The sequence below is a fragment of the Phyllopteryx taeniolatus genome, chromosome 19 (assembly GCF_024500385.1).
Source record: "Phyllopteryx taeniolatus isolate TA_2022b chromosome 19, UOR_Ptae_1.2, whole genome shotgun sequence".
In the NCBI taxonomy this organism is placed as follows: domain Eukaryota; kingdom Metazoa; phylum Chordata; class Actinopteri; order Syngnathiformes; family Syngnathidae; genus Phyllopteryx; species Phyllopteryx taeniolatus.
The window spans coordinates 4,607,440-4,628,986 of NC_084520.1; the positions used below are offsets into that span (position 1 = coordinate 4,607,440).

At 39.7% G+C, this 21,547-nt stretch overlaps 1 protein-coding gene across 4 annotated transcripts in view; it reads right to left on the reverse strand.

Annotated features, from left to right (window-relative positions):
- rbfox3a (RNA binding fox-1 homolog 3a) overlaps positions 1–21,547 on the reverse strand; it is a 585,838-nt gene that overhangs the window by 197,399 nt on the left and 366,892 nt on the right. For 3 of the 4 annotated variants that reach the window (XM_061755993.1, XM_061755991.1, XM_061755992.1), the window contains one exon: positions 12,644–12,765. In XM_061755993.1, coding sequence (XP_061611977.1) covers positions 12,644–12,765 — 122 coding nt within the window. Of the gene's footprint in view, positions 1–5,863; positions 6,673–12,643; positions 12,766–21,547 lie in introns of those variants that run through there. The other variant, XM_061755995.1, reaches the window with a different exon arrangement.

Consider the following 21,547-nt stretch of genomic DNA (forward strand, 5'->3'; position numbering starts at 1 on the left):
GGCAGGTTTGCAATGGCACTTTTTGTGCATGAACCATTGCGCTTCAGCAGCTTCAGACTGATTAGAAAAAAATGAAGCCCAGGATTTTCAAAATATATGCTATATTTCATTCAGTGTTACAATTGACAGTTTAGGGTGTTTTTGGGCCTGATACTCAAAGCTAGGAAGCAACCAACAGCTCAGGGCTACACTGAATCACAAAGCAAAGCTAGCATTAAATCAATAAGCCAAAGCTTCAAGGTTTGCTCCAGCAGTCAAACGACTGGAAACACAAACACTTGACTTGCTGGGTCTCCCTCCACTCCAGATAGCCTTGGAAAAACATGCAGAATGCCTCCAGAAGGCGTGCGCTACATCGGTCTTTTTCATATGGTCGGTCCACGTGTTTTTCAGTGCACGTCAATAAAAACTCCTTTACACAATTCCAACTAAATCCTCTGAACATCATGTCGACACTCCCATGACGACTACTGCTCCAACTCACATCCACACCAGTGTGCATCTGCTAATCCATATGATATTTAATAACCCTGCTAATAAAATAATGGTTAATCCTGCCTTGAGTAAAATGAATGAAGAATGTACATATCGCTTTCCTGTGCTGAGCTTTTGAGGTTTTACAAAAGAAAAGACAAAAAGACAGAGTGCTTCCTTCCCCAAAAGCTAATTGCTGAGACTGAGGTCCTATCCATGATGTGTGAATGCAGTTTTACCCTCGACATTGCTTTGGGTTTGAAGATAACTGAGTCATGTATTCATTGTACATTGTCAATTTTTTATTTTTTTTTACTTGAAGACAATTGATGGGGCGCCAATCACTTTGGTAGGCAACATACCAAGAAAACGACAGAATAACTGAACCTATAAGTTGAACACAAGTCGGTTCAGGACGCTCGTACCGGTATTGTGTTGAAAACATTTTTGCCATATCAAATAATAATCATAGCACTGACAAGATAGTGAGGAGACTTTAAATGTGAGTGCCTTACTGTTCCGCTCCTCACATTCTATTAACATATTCTTTTAGAATGTGTCATCAAAAAAAGCTGCAGCAGTCTGATGCTTGCTAAACTGATATCTCATGAAAGTGACTTTTTACAGGATCTCACACATAACAGCAGCTAAAACGCCACCATTTTTTATGGCTTAAGAGGTATTCCTGAAGGTTTTTGTAAAATATTATCCTCAAGAAGGGTTGATTTTAGAGTACATATTCACTGTACTCCTTTTTACACTGATGTACAACTTTAAATTAGAAACTCTCTTCTTGACGATGCTATTCATCAGACACAACATAAATCCATTTCATCAATTGACTTCACTGAAATAAAACCAAACTTTCAATAAAACCATTCACAATCAATTAATTTACTACCTAGTAAACCCATCAATCTCCAACCCCAATACCAATGGTTGGGACGTTGTGTTAAACAAAAATAAAAACAGAATACAGTGATTTGCAAATGATTTTCAACCTATATTTAATTGAATACACTACAAAGACAAGATATTTAATGTTCAAACTGATAAACTTTATTGTTTTTATCAAATCATCAACTTAGAATTTTATGGCTGCAACACGTTCCAAAAAAGCTGGGACAGGGTCATGTTTACCACTGTGTTACATCACCTTTTCTTTTAACAACATTCAATAAACGTTTGGGAACTGAGGACACTAATTGTTGAAGCTTTGGAATTCTGTCCCATTCTTGCTTGATGTACAGCTTCAACTGTTCAACAGTCCGGGGTCTCCGTTGTCGTGTTTTATCCTTAATAATGCGCCACACATTTTCAATTGGAGATGGGTCTGGACTGCAGGCAGGCCAGTCTAGTACCTGCACTCTTTTACTACGAAGCCACGCTGTTGTAACACGTGCAGAATGTGGTTTGGCATTGTCTTGCTGAAATAAGCTGAGGCGTCAATGAAAAAGATGTTGCTTGGATGGCAGCATATCTTTCTCCAAAACCTGAATGTACCGTTCAGCATTCACAGATGTGTAAGTTACCCATGCCATTGGCACTAACAGAGCCCCATACCATCACAGATGCTGGCTTTTGAACTTTGGCTCCATAACAGTCCGGATGGTTCTTTTCCTCTTTGGCGTAGAGGATACGACGTCCACAATTTCCAAAAACAATTTGAAATGTGGACTCGTCGGACCACAGAACACTTTTCCTCTTTCTATCAGTCCATCTTAGATGAGCTCGGGCCCAGACAAGCCGGCGGCGTTTCTGGGTGTTGTTGATGAATGGCTTTTGCTTTTCATAGTAGAGTTATAAGTTGCACTTACGGATGTAGCGCCGAACTGTATTCACTGACATTGGTTTTCTGAAGTGTTCCTGAGCCCGTATGGTGATATCCTTTACACATTGATGTCAGTTTTTGATGCAGTGCCGCCTGAAGGATCGAAGGTCAGGGGCATGCAATGTTGGTTTTCGGCCTTGCCGCTTACATGCAGTGATTTCTCCAGATTCTCTGAACCTTTTGATGAATTTATGGACCGAAGATAATGAAATCCTTAAATTCCTTCCAATTGTACATTGAGGAACATTGTCCTTAAAATGTTCGACTATTTTCTCACGACTTGTTCACAAAGAGGTGAACCTCGCCCCATCTTTGCTTTCAAAGAGCAATTCAGGGAAGCTCCTTTTATACCCAATCATGGCACCCACCTGATTCCCAGTTAGCCTGTTCACCTGTAGGATGTTCCAAACAGGTGTTTGATGAGCATTCCTCAACTTTCTCAGTCTGTCGCAGCTTTTTTGGAACGTGTTGCAGCCAAAAAATTCTAAGTTAATGATTATTTGCTAGAAATAATAAGGTTTATCAGTTTGAACATTAAATATCTTGTCTTTGTAGTGTATTCAATTAAATATAGGTTGAACATGATTTGCTAATCATTGTATTCTGTTTTTATTTATGTTTAACACAACGTCTCAACTTCATTGGAATTGGGGTTGTAGATCAACAAAGTATTTGCACGTATTCAATCAAAAACTGATAACTTTCCATCCAGGATGAGTCAGAAAGACATTGCACTGTTTGAGGCAAATAACATTCATTTAATCGCCTTCCAATTTGTCTTTACAGCAAAATATATAAGTTTTGGTCAATGTTTTATTAATATTTTATATATTTTGTATTATAATAGTTTTCAGTTTCATACCATTATCAAGCAAGAGTTTTTACATGCGAGCCCAAGGCAATTAAGGAGTCCTGAGTGATCATGTCATATTATGCTTGCTGCACTGCAGGACGTAAGTGGCCCTTACACTCACAGCAGTTCGTAATTACTTGGTAACCTGAATGTCAAAACCATTTAAAAAGCCCTCAGTGGCACTACTGTTTATTGCATAATAGGTAATAAAAGCTAATCTTATTATTTTTTTTTATAGTGAATACACATCTTTCACATTACTGCCCAATTTAGCAACAACACGATACGTGTTGATACCCAACGAAAAATATAGTAGCACCAAAAATGCTTCTTTATGCACATGGGAATAAACCATATCAACCACATGCATACCATAATATACATTGACAATCTAAACCGGCAAAAAATGACTGTCTGTCTGGCAGAAATATTGCTCAAGCATTCACATATATGTTATTCTACCTTTATTTGTATCTTTATTTTTATTATTATTATTTTTGACGGACTTCTCCTTTGCCATTTTACATCCGATTCACTCCGTTCCAACTTCGACATGTTCGAAAAATTCACGTGACTCGTGCTATTACTCATCTAAGCCGCAACATTTTCACATGACCCACAATTCCACATTTTACACCCAAATAATTCCCATTCATTCCCAATGACACATTGAACAAAATACTTTCGCATCATTCTCTTTCACTTTTAAAACATTCAGCTCATTCAGAACTTCTTCAACACACCTTCCCGTATTCCCCACATTCCCATATTACCCACATTCCACATTTCCACCCACATTTTACTGTTAAAACACCCACATTCTTTCCCCAGTCTACTCTATTCTGCCTTCTTCCCCCCTGCTTCCATATTTCATTCCACTTACTACATGTTTTCCACATTCCCCACATTACCCACATTCTGCACTGTGCAATTCTAAAATACCCGCATTTTAGCCAGAATAAGACACATTCTTCATTTTTAGCTACAGTTTCCTTATTTCTCAACCGATTCGCACCGTTCCTACTTCTACGTGTTCAGCACGTGTTCAAGCACATGATTTCAATCAGCATTGCAGCATTCACACGCAATTTCTCCAGGAATTGCACCTTCTAGTTTTCAGTGTTTTCTCACAAGCATTTGATTGTAAATACAAAATATTAAATACACAATATTATAATAACAATTTTCCAGCAAAAGTTATACCAATACACACACTGCAAAAATGCAAAATTTGAAATTAATGTATCTTATTTCACTATCTCTGCACTTAATTTAAGACAGTTTGGACTTTTTCTCTAAATTTTAAACAAGACAAAATGATGTGTTTTAAGATACAAGATCTCCTTTTAAGAATCTTCAATCTTCAATTCATACTAGTTCGATTTTGGCAGATTTGTTACACTTAGTTTAGGGACAAAATGCCTTGTTTTTAGAATTTGTTTACTTGTTTTGATAAGATCTTTTTTCGTTTTCAGTGCAAACATGGCAGATATACACGCTGCACTGAAAATAAAATGTTTATTTCATTCAGTCATACCAAAAAATTACAATTAAAAAAAATCTTTCACTTTACCATGAAACACATGGGGCGCTGCCAGGGATTTGATACCCTTGTAAAATAGATTTCGCCCCACCACTTCAACTGATAAATGCTCAATTAAAAATACTTTTTAGAGCCCCTGTCAGTCAGTCTCTCACATTTGTCATTACTTTTCTCCTCCTTCTTATAACTATAGTGCAACAATGTGTTTAAATAATAAAAAAGCAAATTCAATTCATTTGCCAAAAGTGACTTTAGGAGGATTATAGGCTCTGTAACATCATGCAACATAATTTGAATGCACCCATCCATGCAAATAACTAGCAGCTGTGTGATTTGTCTCCATTTTTCAGTCAGTTGCAGTTACTTATTGTGCAATATGCAGTCAGCAGATATACTGTACAAGACCTTTGGTTTTCATCTTTATGTTTTGTTTTACCATTTGAAAAAGGGAAGCAGTACAAAGATTAAAAAAGTGCTGTGTAGTGCACTGTTGTGAGAACATTCTGTGAAGCTGTGCCTTTAAAGTTGGACCAAACTGACACACAATATGTCAGGATATCACAGGAGCACTTAGTATGCCTCATTTTAGTCAGCTAGAAATAGTATTTGTATTATGATGATTATTTTAAAATTTTTTGACTTTCCACGTTAATTATTCCGTAGGAAGGACCAGCTTCAGCCAGAGAAAAAGATCATGCGAAGAGAAAGAAGATTGTATGCAGGAATTTATGAGAAACTGATGACATTGACCTGCTCCTTCACAACTGGTGGTTCAGGGCCATCTCTTTAGCTAAGAATGTGATATTACATATGTCATTCTCTTTATTCTTTAAGACAAGATACTGGCTATAATTAAATATGTAGCTATCCAATCCAGTGAAATCTAAGCTGCAATCAAATTGACACAACTGCACTTGTATGTGATAGCAAACATACCATAATGGTGTAAGTTGTCAATCAAATGGTGGATTGTCAGTATGAGGATGCGCAGATGCAACCTTGTCTGAGTTTGCAAGTTCTTAATTAAAGACAAACTAGAAATTAAGATCAATAACCACACAATTTTTGATCAACCAGGCACAAAGAGCTGTGATTAGAGTCATGCCCACAGTGTTGCATTTCATGTGTGTGTGTGTGTCAGCCACAAGGCCTCAGTACTTACCCAGAAATACATCATCATATCAGATGAGAGAGGACGGAAGACCGAAGGATGAAAGACTTGCAAAGAAAGAGGTGAGGCCAGGGCTCTTCTTTTATTTTCTGTTTCTCTCTCTTGGTCAAACTTTGTCTATCCTGTCTTGCGGTTTTAGTCTTACTTCCTCAGTCCCTTCACGTTTTCCCCCCGTCTCAGGGATATAATTTTTGGCAGCGCCGTCTGCTGACAACCAGTTAATTGCCCCTGTGTTTGTGGATATGTAGCCAAGTTATAAAGTCCCTTTTATGTGTCCCGCTGCCCCTGAAGACAGTCGGTCTCCCGTTCCCGCTGACAGTGTTCGCCTCTCAGAGTTGCTGCAGAAAACCTCAAGCTGCTTCTCTTCACTAAAAACTCAGCCTCTTCTTCTTTGCCAAAGGGGGAAGGAAAGAGAAAAAAAAACAATGTGGAGAGAGGCAAAAAAGGGGAAAGTGCTCTAAGGCGTTGCTACTGTATCCCCGCTTTACCTCTCTTCTATCTTGTCTTCACAACTTTCCAACCTCTTCTCCTATCAATTTTTTCCCCTCTACTTTTTCTTTTTACCTGCCTCCTCCCTCTGCTTCCTATTATCGTCCAGAGCAGCTTCGGTTCGGCACCAGTGTTTTACGAGGGAGGCGCGTTTGAGACTTTCTTCTGTAGTGTTCCCAGGTGAAGACAGCGGGAGATACTGGGGGTTTGGAAAAGCCGGCGCTAACCACACTGAGCGATAGCGCGGAATTTTGCAACAGGGAAGAACAAGTGCAGAGGAGATGAGACAGAGAGCGGCTAGATGCAGAGGGGAGAACGTGAACATGAGGGGATGGGAGAGGGAGGAGAGAGACAACATGGTTGGTTTACAGGCTGGACATAACTTGTTGGAAATTGATGTCAAAAGGCAAAAGACTAAAATGTCAAAAGACAGCTACTTGGTTTCTGGTGGAAGATAGTAAGCAAAAGTACTGGAAGTATTTTTTTTATCATCAATATTACTAAATAATGCCACAGACGGCAGTCGACAGATGGATCATTTTCTTCTAATTTTATCAATAATGGTAAATACACGGCCCGCTGATTTTCCTTTTGAAAACAAATCAATGTTACTGATATGAGTATTTGAATTATTGGCAGTTGTTATCCATCAAAGGTTATGTTTTTAAGATAGCAACTATTAAATTAAATTAAATATTCAAGTAATATTTTCAAACTTTTAATGCCAAAATGTCTTTACCGCTAGTTGTCCGAAATGAACTTTCATGATTTGCAACATGTTTTCTGAAGATGTTAATTACATTTTTGGATATATTATATAGGATTTTTCACCAATTGTTTAATATGCCTTTTCTATAAAAACAAACAAAAACAAAAACAAACTAAAGCAAATGCATCTTAATGTCTTAAGAATTCTTTCAGAAACAGTACTTGTTTGTCACTCAAGAAGTCTACCAGAATACTGGGGAGAGCTTCATTATATTGTTGCAATCCATCAGCGGGATCTGTGAGCTGAAGTGCAAGGATGAGGCAGTCATTTCACATTTACACAATAGCAGACAGCAAAATGAGAAAGTGTCAAAGCTATTGCATGTCTTTACCATTATTGTGATCGTTATTTTGATCGTATAAAGACAAGAGTGTAATGGGTTTAATGAGAAGTTATGATCATTTATGCGCTTGTATCCGAAGAGTTTGAAGGGCAACGTAAATTGTGTAACACGTGAATTTTATGAAGCTGTTTATGTCTTTGCCGTTATGCAGTTTTGTCTTTACCCTTATGAAAATAAGACCATTTCAATGGGCCACCACCATTTGCTCTGTCAATAAGAATTGCTTTTACTATGAATGCCTACAATTTTACATCATCAATAACATTTTGAAAATTGGACTTTAAGCTTGGCTGTTTTAACATGCTAAAATTGCTACATTAGAGTTTTTTCTTCAGTGTTTTTGATCAAATTAATGACAATGACAGATATAATCTATTGGTGCCTGTACACAGTTATAAACATAAATATACTATATTAGGCAGTTCTGCTTAATGTAGTGAGATCATTGAATTTCCTTAAAGTCATACACAAAAGTTTTTCTGATGTTATTTATTAGCAAATTTCCTTGTATTTAGTCTGTATTTTATTTCTCCAAATGCATGTATGCAATGTGCAGTACCAAGTGCATCTACATGTGAAAGCTGTTAGTTGCAATACAAATCTGTGAGAAAGGCAGGCAAGAGAGAGAGTGGGTGAGTATTGAATACGAGCCTGACTCAGCAACTTTGGCCCTCAAACACCGACCACCAACCCCGACATCACTGTTGCAGTCAATACAACCACTGATTCAAGCTGCCACATTAACTACTTCACTGCCTAAAATACTCCCTTGCACAAACTGTAAATACTGGCAAAAGGGGAATTTTTGAAACACTGTTTAGTGGGATGATGTACATTTTACATCTCAACCAACAACAGAAAACAGCCACATCCACTTTGTTGCAATAACACAGCATCAACAAGACGGACACTTTAAACAAAAACAACTTTTTTACGTTTAAAACGCCAGCAAAATTCCATTCTTCAAGTTAGGAGAGGTGCCTTGAAAATATGTTTGTGACATATCAAAATACCCCAAGGATAAAGAATTAGTATTACACTTTGCATGCCTCAGTGGCATTGCTACGCCTATTTTAAGGGGACTGAAGCCCCCCTAAAATCTTCTTCAACCCACAAAATGATTTGGTTGTACAGCATGTGGTTAGGCCCAATTTTTTGTGTCTTAGCCGGCGCCCCCCTCCCCTCCAAAAATAAATAAATAAATTAAAATAAAATATTTTGTAGTCCCCCCCCCCCACCCCAAAAAAAAGCCAGTAAGTTAATTTTAAATAAATTACATTGTATTCAATGTCCAACATTCATGTTCAAACAATATTGCTAGATGCATTATACTGCTGATTTATGTGATTATTTAAGTGAGGTCAGAAGAATGCTATTGTTGTAAAACAAATAGTTATACAATTCTCCATCACACTGTTGCCAATGAAAAAAGGTACTGACATCAGCACCAGGCATACAGACAATGACTTGATCCAAAGGCTGATACAGTGCGGCCCTGATGTGCAGCAGTAAGCATATTGAGTCAGCCCTCTGCTCAGTCTAATGCTCTCTTGACTGCTCATCTTAAATTTGCCATTTCACCAATTACTGCAGGTGATTTTCTACACTGTTGACCTGCTCCTTGATCATTAGCAATTTTGAAATTTGAGACTGGCAGGAACAATATTTTTTTTATTCCTCCCACAGTGTGCAATTTTTGGCAACCATAGTTTAAAAAAATAATAAAAATAATTATACAAATAAAAATAAAAAAACTGTTTTGTCTGTTATTTTTACCTGCCTAGATACACAACTTGGCAAAACATGTTTGGTATCCTTCCGTTAAAGACCAAAAATCCAAAAGTGTCACAAAAACAACTTGTAAACAATCTTTTGAGGCAACTGCATCAAAGTCCATCCATCCATTTTCCAAGCCGCTTCTCCTCACTAGGGTCGCGGGCGTGCTGGAGCCTATCCCAGCTGTCCTCGGGCAGGAGGCGGGGTACACCCTGAACTGGTTGCCAGCCAATCGCAGGGCACATACAAACAAACAACCATTCACACTCACATTCACACCTACGGTCAATTTAGAGTCTCCAAATAATGCATGTTTTTGGGATGTGGGAGGAAACCGGAGTGACCGGAGAAAACCCACGCAGGCACGGGGAGAACATGCAAACTCCACACAGGCGGGACCGGGGATTGAACCCGGGTCCTCAGAACTATGAGGCTGACGTTCAAACCAGTCGTCTACCGTGCCGCCACTGTAGCAAAGTGTTCTACAAAATAAGTGTTTCATCTGTGTGCAGAAAGGCCACCTCAAAATAATCCAATGTTTTGTTCTTCAACATTCTTGGGTGTTTTTAATCAGGATCCATAAAATGCGGCTGAAACCAAGCTTTCTGTCACGAGCCAGCACAATTCACCCCAGAATGTGTTGATAGTTTTGCAATTTTATTGTACCTTGTACACGTTCAAGATACCCTGTGCTGGATTAGAGCAAGGTAGCTCTCTCATCGTAACCGAGCCGCCACATTGTTTCTTGATATGATTCATTTTGCGCCTGTAAACATGATGAACTGATGTGGACTGCCAAAAAGCTCCAGTTGTGACTAATCTGTCTAAAGGACCTTTGTGACTTGACAATAGGCATTTTGGCAAACTTGTGTCACTCACTTTCCAATTTTTCCGAATCCATTGTGCATTTTCTCTTTAACAGTTTTGCCTATTGTATAGCTCTACTGATTTATACAACTCATTACTCCCCTTTTTCCCCCAGAAATGATCTCTTAAGCCCGATTCAAAGTAGAATTCTTATTTTTCTGTATTCAAGACCAAAATTACAACACCAAATCTTGATCAGCAAGTTATTTCAAAACAGAGCTATTTCTAATTTAGTTGTAAAACCTGATCTATTCCTTTCTCCAATGTTGTCCCTCAACACTTTTTAGACGTTTCCCCATCCATCAGTTTGGATCGGTAACTCCTGATGAGATTTGTGTTACCACTAGGGAGTGTAGTTGATATACTGTATAAGCACTTAACAAAAAAAAAGTCTCTACAAAAGAACATTTAATCATTTAGTATTTTACCTAAGGCTTCCATATTTTCTATTCAGCTCAAGCCGTGTTGCAAGGGCTTGTCTACTCGTCTTCCACTGTTTAACTAGAATGGTGTGCAAAACAATTTTAAATATTTTTGAATAAGAATAATTTTGTTCAAACACTTGATTCATTAATTGATGTGGTTGATAACACTGTATTGATTTATTTACAACAACAACAACACACACACACACAAACTTAAAAACTGTTTGCAATAGGCCCAAGCTCACTTTCTCCGTGCTTTCCAAGGGTTTTGTCTGTCAGATTTTATTTATTGATTTATGTTTTTTCAGCCTTTGGATTGACTGGCGATCTATACAGGGTGCACCATCCTTTCTTCCTAAATCAGAACAGACACCGGCTCATCCTTCCCTCCACGACCCAAGTGATAAATGGTATTAATAGATGGCGGTGTGATTATTTTTTTGTAAACATGAACCATGCCAACGGGGCTCCATCAAGCTAAGGCTTCAATCACTGGATACCATACAACAATATCAACTGCAGTGATCAAGCTCCTGCAAATTGCTTGGTTTGGGACAAACATTTGAGTTCTAAGGTGCCTTAAATGTAGGCGTACCATAATAAGAAGAAAAAAAATCCTGTCTAAAAAAACAAAACAAAAAACCTAATTCGTCAAGCTGTTGAAACAAACTCCTTAAGTACTCAATAGATGTTCAGAATGTTGTGGCAAAAACTAAATTGTGAAGATTCTCGGCAAGGGTTACACTAACTGAAACACATCAATGCTAATAGTCAACTGCCATTGTATCTTAAAAACCTTATAGTAGCATACAATAACAATAAAACAATGCAATTCCCAGATACAGGTCTACTTGTTCCGAGTGTTCCTAAAATTTAAATTAGAGGCAGAGCTTTCAGCTTGTCTTCTGTGGAACGATCTTTCTAATTTTGAGGTGAGCAATTTTACTTATTAGTTGAATGCATAACACAACCATTATTCTGCATGATGCCCCAGTGATTTTTTTATTTTTGATTTTTTTAATGGTGTAAACAACCAAGCAGCAAATAGCCAACTGCTCATAATGGTAATGATGATTATCATCATCAGCAATAACAGCAGTCTTGAAGCAAAATTACCATTAAAAGAGCTGATGCGAGCAGATGATGACCTTGCTCTCTGCTTTGGCGTAATACACCCCAAATCTCTGCAACGCAATGAGAGCTGTGTAAACAAAATGAGACGCTCAGAATCTTGCTGTTAACTTTGAAGCTCCAGCTCCAAGACGCTCTACATCAGCAATGTTGTTAGGGATACGAAATAGCCGCATTAGTATACAGCAGTCTAAATAAAATATGACCAATGTAAATATTCATTTTTATGATATCAGATGGTTCATTTTAGACATGCACAGGGATAAAAATGAACACTAAATTTCTTTAACTAACATTTCAAAGTCCTACTTTGCAAGCTTTGACTTGCAATAAATTTCCAAGCAGAAAGGTATACAATATAATACTCTAAAACACACAAAAGACATCAAGTGTTTTCCCATAAACCTCCGTCAGATGTCTATCAGAGGAAATAATGAGACATCTTAATGTTTTACGTTGCACAAACAAGCCAACATATATCCTCTGCTGTATCCCAGTATGGGGAGACAACATCAATATCAATCAACTGTAACGTTTATCAGCAGTTCAATAAAACAGCCTTGCAATCAGCAAGTGACATGGAAGAGATTACAGTCTAATTCAAAGTTAATTGAAAAACCACTAATATTGCATTAGTGTGTTGAAAGGACATCATCCATTATTCTCAGATAAAACAACAACAGTCTTGAAGGCATAGCCACAAACATAGGTAAATGTTCGTTGGGAACACAGCAAGAGGCTGGAAAAAAAAGCCATGTAAAACAAGAAACTTTTCAGACATTTGAAACTGCTCATGAATGCATTTTCCACCATTTGGTCACCCAAGACAGCATAAGAGATGTTGTGTAAGTGTATAAAATAGTGGGTGCGCCATTGTGTGTGTGGAGAAGACAATCAAGTATAGCGAAGAAGGCCGGCAGTTGCCAGACAAAAGATATACAGGACGATAAAACTTGATGAAGGTAACTAACCAGTCTGGTGACAAGGGGAAGCCCAAAATGCCAGAAGTGTTCGTTGAACAGCCCGCTGTATACCACGTTCCCAATCACAGTGATGTTTCCTGGTTTGCACAGACCACTTCCTGGTTTAGTTTCTGCAATTAAAAAAATACAACATAAATAAATGAATACAATCCTTTGCCATCATAATGTACTGGGTATAAATTGTTACCTTTATTATGCAATCTAGGAAATAGGAATTGTGAGCATTAAAACAAACGAAATTCCCTGGACCCTGTAACCGCTTAATTCAAGTTCCATTATTTTCCAGGGAAATGTTGTTTTAAAGGGGATATGTTATGGAAAATCAACATGAATTGTTTATTTACAGACAGTTTGGTCTCTCGAGTGCATGCCCACCCATCAAGTGTGAAATTAAACAACCACATGAATCTTGAAATGTAAAATATACTTGAATACTTGAAATGTATTCCTGAAAACGTGACTGTGAGCAAGTTCTTCTGAACGTCCACTCCATTTTTATGTAACAGTAACAATGACCGGGGCCACACCAAATTTGGTTGTGCATGACTTGGCAGCTACGTTGTGCTGGCAATGTGTCAACATGCACAGATCTGCACATTATTTGACAATGCAATTCAGCAGCTTGGTCATGAACTACATAAACTACTAGTGAAAATGGTAGTATATCTTTACAGTCCCCCCAATACACACACACACACATTCTAGACTTCCGCAAATAATGTAGAACTTTCTTGCTTCTCTCCGTCAATCGCTTAGCTCCACCCCTGGTTGGCATTGCAAGGAAATCAGCAAGTCACTTGCTTGTATCAGACAGGACAGCCACCCCCAAAAACAAAACAGAAGGTCTGCAAGTAAAACAAAAAACAAATCAAAAAAACATGACAAGTATGCTATTTAGACGCCTAATAATTGTTTTATATGTCTTTTTTAAAGAATGGATGTTGGTTGACCCCACATAACGAATCATCAGCAAAATGAGATCTGTTTTTGCATTCATGTTAATCTCGATATCAATCAAACCCAATGTCAACGTAACCAATCAATCTCTGTTAAAGGCCTGTTTGGCAACATATCCATCAGAACTGTATGTCCACAAATTGCACATATGAATACATTAGATAATTTAGACCTATTGCTTTGATCATACATTATTGTAGTTCGTCAGACAGTAAATGTTTACAAAAAAATTCTCATGCTTCCCATGCTTCTTACAATCTGGAGAGCATATCAGCAGATGACAAGGAGACTTTCTCGAGAGACTGCAGGACCACAGATATTAAATAATGCAATGACACAGGTCACACACAGACAAAACCAAGGGGGAGGGGGGTATTTAAACTAATCAAACAAGAGGCAAATATTGCCTCCTGCATTCACATCAAACCAAACTGCCACGAGGGGAACGCGCTTCAGGGAACTGCACAATTTGTCTCTTCTATGCTGAATACACATTCTGTCCAGACTGTTTTTTACCCTGCTGTGTTGCCGTTTAATATGACACTTATAAATGTTAAAACACAGGTCCTTTTTTCAATACTAATTCTGAGTTTTTCTTTTGGCATTTTTACTTTTGGTCAATATAAAAACCGCCCATTTGGGACACTTTTACAGCATAACAATAACTTATATTGTTGATGGTGGAAAGTTTGTTTCTCCCAAATCATAATGGATAGCATTATCCCAGCTGATTTAGATCAGTACACCGTCAACCCACATGCATACATAGTATTGTGACACTATCAAGGGATAGGTGAGAGAGATAAATGGAGTAAGATTGCAAGAGTAGAATAACATAAAAAACTATTATTTCTAGCATACAAATTCATCTGGATGCTTAGGTTATGAGTTGCATGCAAGCACAAGCTCTCACACACATTTAGACCCTCTGTCATCCTCCTATATTCACAAACTCAGCAGTAGTTCACTTCCCAGTATTTATCACTCTCTTTCCTCAAAGGACTATAATCAAAATGTAATCCACTGTGAGTGTATGTGTCGAAGCAAAAACTGGAAAGGGAGATTTTGCTAAAAAGTATTATTCTTAACGTGATGACAAAAAAATATCACGAGTGGTACAAAGAGCGTGAGAAAGAACATGCAACATATCCTGATGGGATTGGAAGCATTCGATTCAGACAGTCATGTTTCTCACCGACAGCTTTGTGCTGATCCATCAAACCATTTTCTTTACCGCTTCTCCTCACTAGGGTCGCGGAGGCTGCTGGAGCCTATCCCAGCTATTTTCGGGCGGGAGGCGGGGTACACCCTGAACTGGTCACCAGCCAATCGCAGGGCACATAGAAACAAACAACCATTCCTCACTCACATTCACACCTACGGTCAATTTAGAGTCTTCAATCAACCTACCACGCTTGTTTTGTTGGGATGTGGGAGGAAACCGGAGTTCCCGGAGAAAACCCACCCAGGCACAGGGAGAACATGCAAACTCCACAGGCGGAGCCGGGATTTGAACCCCTTTACCCAGAACTGTGAGGCAGAGCTTGTCAGTCGTCCACCGTGCCGGTCCTTTGTGCTGATGTCAAAATAATTTTATGGATTACGCACATCCATCAGTAATGCAACTGAAAGGTTGGCGTTAACAATAAAAATGAAATACTTTCTCTCCTTCATAAACCACCAGGAGTCATCTTCAATGACATCCATCACAAATCACATTCACCTGGTGTCACATTTAATATTACTTTCCTACAATGTCAGATAAAATGCTTTGCTTAAGAAAAGCATAGTAAACCATGGAGTCAAATGATTACATTTAATCATTCATTCATTTCATTTGTATGGCGGTTCAGTGCACAATAATTCAATACATGAATCTGACAATTATGTTGTGTTGAATATGCAAGTGCACGCAGATTATAAATGTCTCATGTCAACTGTGGCTTGGAAATTTACTACAGTGAATATAAAAAGTCTACACACCCCCGTCATATTGCCAGGTTTAGTGATATAAAAACAAAAAAAGGAGACCAAAAGAAAACATTTCCCCCCATTAATGTACATCCTGTATAACTCAATTGAAAAAAAAACATATTTTTGAGAGGGGAAATAAAAATAATCAACTGACAACTAATGTGTTTGTTGTCCACACCCTATTATGACTGATGTGACTCATAATTTAGCAATCGCATTCAAATTCATGAATGGGAGTCAGAACACGCCTGCCACCATTTAAAGAGCCTTAATCCCGAACAAAGTTAAGATTTTTTTGTTTACTTCATTCTTAATATTATATTCCACATAATGTGTGATTGGATAGAGGGTGTGCTGTCAGTTGCTAACTTCTCTAGCAGCTGCAGTGCCGATTCACCGAGCTACAGGATTAGTCAGGGCTCGTAAACGTGGCCTATGTGACCGAGGGGAGCAACTAAATTATATTTTTTTTATTTTATTGTTGAAAGGCCACAGACACACTTTCTCTCTCTCACGCATGCACACAAAGAACACTGGAAAAAGGGAACTTTGGGCATCAAGGGAAAAAGATTGCCCAGGACCCAATCTCCCAAACCCCGCAATCCCCTTGTCTGCACGTCGCCATCTAAAACCCATCCAAAAAATATCAAGTATTCTGCCTTTACAAAGATACTCATTTGCAATATGTACTTTATTATTGTGCTTGTAGTTGCAGAAACAGAGTGGAAAACGTAAGTTATTCACATCATCAAAAAATCAAAAATCCCAATAAAGGGTTCACAGTCCATCAAGCCAAGCAGTGGATTTGTCAGCACTGTTACTAATAACTGCTGATGAAAATTGTAAAGGTCAATAAAAGCCTACGGATGAGCTGCTGTGGTTCCCCATTACCAGCCAGTCATCTGGAGACAAATATGATTAGGACAGCATCTTAGCACAGTACTGCAGAGATTTACAAAGCACATCCACAGAACCCGCAACCTTGTGAAGATGCTCCATTGCTGTCGAGATTTTGATTAACTCTCAGTTAATTCTTTGGATCCACTCAAAATGATTGTCAGACGTACAGGAAATATTGTCGCATGCCCAAGTAAGAACCGTTTATCACCTCCACCAAATAAGTTCTCATGAAATTGCATGTTATTATGAGCTTGAAGCTTGCTGGTTCGACCAAAATTGTAATTTATTTGCAATGCTTAAATCATGCCCCAACGTCAACACCTAAGAATGACAGGTCAAAGAGTCATGTCTTGAGGCCCAGTGTAATGCAAGGACCCAAAGAGTCCATAAAAAGTGTGAATGAATGATGGTGATATGTATTTTCAATAACCCTTATCCTGCTCAGGGTTACAGGGCGCTGGAGCCTATCCCAGCTGACTTCTGGCTAAAGGCAGACTACACCCTGGACTGGACACGAATCAATCCTAGGGTACATGTACTGTAGAGAAAAACAACCTTTCACGGAGACATTTACACCATCACTGAGTGCAAACTGAATCCACCCTGCCTGCACAAGTCAGGTGAGTGTACCACTGCATCATGAGTGACTATTACCGTATTTTCACGACCATAAGGCGCACATAAAAGTCATAAATTTTCTCCAAAATGGACGGGGCGCCTTATGTCTGCAGCGAGTTCCGCCCTGCTTGACTGACTGGGAGCATTTCCTGCAAACACGCTGCTTATATAGAGGAAAGACGGACGTGACTGAGGACAGCATGAAGACGTAGAGGGGGAAGGGTGCGCGTGACAGAGGAAGCTAAAGGAACACCCCCAGTAGGTATATAGCGCCGGTATGTGCATTGTCCAAAACAACATCGGTTTGGCAAAGGACCCCCGAAAATGGCACCTACGAAGAGACACGCTTACGAAGCACAGTTTAAACTGTAAACTATCAGTTACGCGGAGGAACATGGGAATCGAGCAGCCGCGAGAGAATTCAAGATCAACGAATCCATGGCTCGCAAGTGGAGGAAGCAGGAAAACCGAGCTTTGCCAAGTCAAGAAGACGAAGCTGAGTTTCCGCGGAAACAAGGCGAGGTGGCCCGAGTTGGAAGACCAACTCGAGCAATGGATTAATGATCAAAGAACAGCCGGGGGAAGCGTCTCTACATTCACCATTCGACTTGAGTGCAATAACTCGGAGCTTGCCATCATTCCGGGAGGCTTGACGAAGGAACTCCAACCGCTGGACATCGGTGTAAACAGGGTGTTCAAAGTGAAGTTGCGAGCGGTGTGGGAGCGATGGATGACAGATGGCGAACACAGCTTTACTAAGACTAGGAGGCAGCGCCGGGCGAGTTATGCAACAAAAGGTGAATGGATTGTGGATGCCTGGGCTAAGGTATCTGCTTGCCCTGTTGTTCCAGCTTTTGTAAAAGCCGGCATCGTTTCTGAGGAGCTGCACGGCAACGAGACTGACTCCGACGAGTACGAGAGGGAACCTGGCGTGTTTGATGGAGAACTTGGCCAGCTGTTCATTTCGGATACAGAACATGAGGATTTGTGGATGAGGATTGATCAAAAAATAACGTCAGTAGATTGTTAAATACTTCAATAAAGTACAACCAAACTCAGTTTTGCTCATGCTTTGTGTTTATGTTTATGTTTATGTTTGGACGAATATTTACTTTTCTGCACCAGTGCAACTTGTCAATACAGAACTAAATCAATGTTTAACACCCTCGTGGATTAGCTTCAAATCATAAAAGGGCCTTGACAAGCCATGTGGATGAAGTAGTATGATTCAATTACACTCACGAACCTTCCCTCCGGTACAAGCATGCACACTTGCACACGCCCACACAGGACGCTGTGAACAGCAGCCTAATAAAACAGCTCTTAATTGGCATACACACCAGTGGAGCGCTCTGTGCAGAATGTTTACTTAATATGTGCTGCACTAATAGAAAAAGAAAAAAAAAAAGTAATTGGTTATTGAAGGCTGCAGTTCATGTACAGGAATACATGTGAATGATTGCATTACTCATGGATTGCATTAAATATATATATATATAGACAGTACAGTGGAACCTCAATATAACTGACCCCAATATAACGGATATTGGATCAAACGGACCATCAGGCCTGAACAATGTGTCCAAAAAATAGTTTCCATTTGTCCCTTAAACTGCCATTGATAAAGTCTGTTAGTTCCAGAATTGGCCGCTGTTGTTTATTGGCGCTGTGGCGCAATGCAGGCAGAGAAAGGGACTGATGTCTTTCCAGGTCAGACACACACAATATGACTAGATCCAGCCAACATAGGAGCTCCTGACTACGTGACGGCCATGTTGAATGAGGCACGGTGGACGACTGGTTAGAGCGTCTGCCTCACAGTTCTGAGGACCGGGGTTCAATCCCCGGCCCCGCCTGTGTGGAGTTTGCATGTTCTTCCCGTGCTTGCGTGGGTTTTCTCCGGGCACTCAGGTTTCCTCCCACATCCCAAAGACATGCATGATAGGTTAATTGAAGACTCTAAATTGCCCGGAGGTGTGACTGTGAGTGCGAATGATTGTTTGTTTGTATGTGCCCTGCGATTGGCTGGCAACCAGTTCAGGGTGTACCCCGTCTCCTGCCCGATGATAGCTGGGATAGGCTCCAGCACGCCCGCGACCCTAGTGAGGAGAAGTGGCTCAGAAAATGGATGGATAAACATATATATATACATATATATATATATATATGTATATATATACATATACACACACACACACACATATACACTTCCTGCGCAAGCTGTAAAGAGCCAGAGCCCCGACCCCCACTTTAGGAGCATTGGGGTTTTGTCATCTAATGTCTTATTTGCCTTGTTTCTCTGACCTTGACTATGTTGCACACGTCACCTGATCTTTGATATTTCGACATTCAATTAATAATTTTTATACTGTATATACCATAGTTTTATTTTGCTTTTTATATTGATGTTATTTGTATTGTCTTTTGTAGCACCGCGGGCCCTTGAGTACCGTAATTTCAAGCCTCTGTATGTGTTACGCATATAGAAGAATTGACAATAAAAGCACCTTGAGCCTTATGAAAGAGTTATGAAAGTATAAGTATATAGAATATAGTCTTGGTTTTCTTGCTAAAGGAAAACTTGTTTTTCTTTGGCGAGACATCTCAACGATTACAAAATAACCTACACATTTTAATTTTCTGGCAATTCACCAACAAAGGTCTTCATATTCTTAAAACATTACCTCTCATATTATACAAGCATGGCAAAGGCAATTTTGTAACAAAATAATGGGTCGACTGCTCCTCTCAGCACAAGAACGGATAACGGTGGCTCTCCCAAACCTTTTGAGAGACATCTAAAATAAAAGCTCCATGTGTCTGTAATATGCACATTGCAGACCACATTGTGAGAAGGCCTGCAACAGCCTGGTCCACTCTCTTGTTCTGCTTTGACTGAGAAAGAATCTTCCTTCACTGGCCTGAGGCCATCAAGAGACAATAACAGCTACATTATGTGGGAGAGCTGCTGCATCCACTGTAGAAGAACAAGTGTGAAGATTTTTCTCAAAGAGTACTTAGCATCAGTACAATCTCCTGACCTTGATTCACTTTCCTACAGTTTAGCTTCAGGCCTTCAACTCACCTGGCTCTTTGCGATTAAACTTTTGCTTCTTCCCTTGATGCTATCTTGCTTTGCTTTTCTTGGGACTTTTCTACCTTGGCACTTCTTTTCTCCCGAGCTTAACATTTCAATTCTTCTGCCATCTCTGCCTTTCATCTGTTACACTTTTATGGTATTATTTTTTCAATCCATTGTCCCTCCCATGTGCTCTCGTCATTACTATAGTTTTTCCTTATTTTCCATTTTTGATACATATTTGATACCATTACATCCTTGATCCTCCTCCTTCACTTTTCTTGCCTTGCATCTTGTGTGTCTTGGTCTTTCATCTTGTGAAACCTCTACCTGCACCCTTTTTTTCCCATCCAGCATTCTTCTTAACTTTTTTTTTTTGTGCTATTTTTGTGTTATTTCCTCTCAGAACTTAATCTTTGAATTGAACATTATCGATTGTCTATCTTGTTCACCCACCTTGCCTTTTTAACAATCTATTCCATTTGGGGGCGGCACGGTGGACGACTGGTTAGAGCGTCTGTCTCACAGTTCTGAGGACCGGGGTTCAGTCCCCGGCCCCGCCTGTGTGGAGTTTGCGTGTTCTCCCCGTGCCTGTGTGGGTTTTCTCCGGGCACTCTGGTTTCCTCCCACATCCAAAAAACATGCATGGTAATTGAAGTCTCTAAATTGCCCCTAGGTGTTAATGTGAGTGCGAATGGTTGTTTGTTTATGTGTGCCCTGCGATTGGCTGGCAACCAGTTCAGGGTGTCCCCCACCTCCTGCCCGATGATAGCTGGGATAGGCTCCAGCACCCCCACGACCACTCTCACTCTGAGGATAAGTAGCTCAGTAAATAGATGGATGGAATTCCATTTGGTTATGCATTTACTTCCATGCTATGTGTTTCATGACACTGCAAGATTTCATGGCGTCATACAATAAAGCACTTATCAAGCATCCGACCAGATTGCGCAGATTTTAGTTCGAAAAAGTCTTTTTCTCTGTTCCACATTGTCCCTAGTCTATTTCCACCCTCCTCTCTTTTTCCTTGGCTCTCCACCAGAGAGATCTGGTTAGGTGTGTCTGCCTATTCCTGTCAGTTTAACCAGCTTGGCTGCCTGGCCGCCAGGGCTTTGATCCATGACCAACCGCCTTGGGCTCAGTGATGGCCCTTGAGCAGTCAACCTCCTTCCACCATGGCTCCATGCCGATAGTCTGGGTGAGATGCTGCTTAATACAGTACATTAGCTTTGCCAAAGTCCACAGAGGAAAAAGGTACAGGGAAGAGGTTGCCCGATGGCAGGGTTGGACCACTCTATTGCAGATCCAGCCAATTTCACAAACAGGAAACTCCTCAAAACTTGACAATGTGAAGAAGCCATATT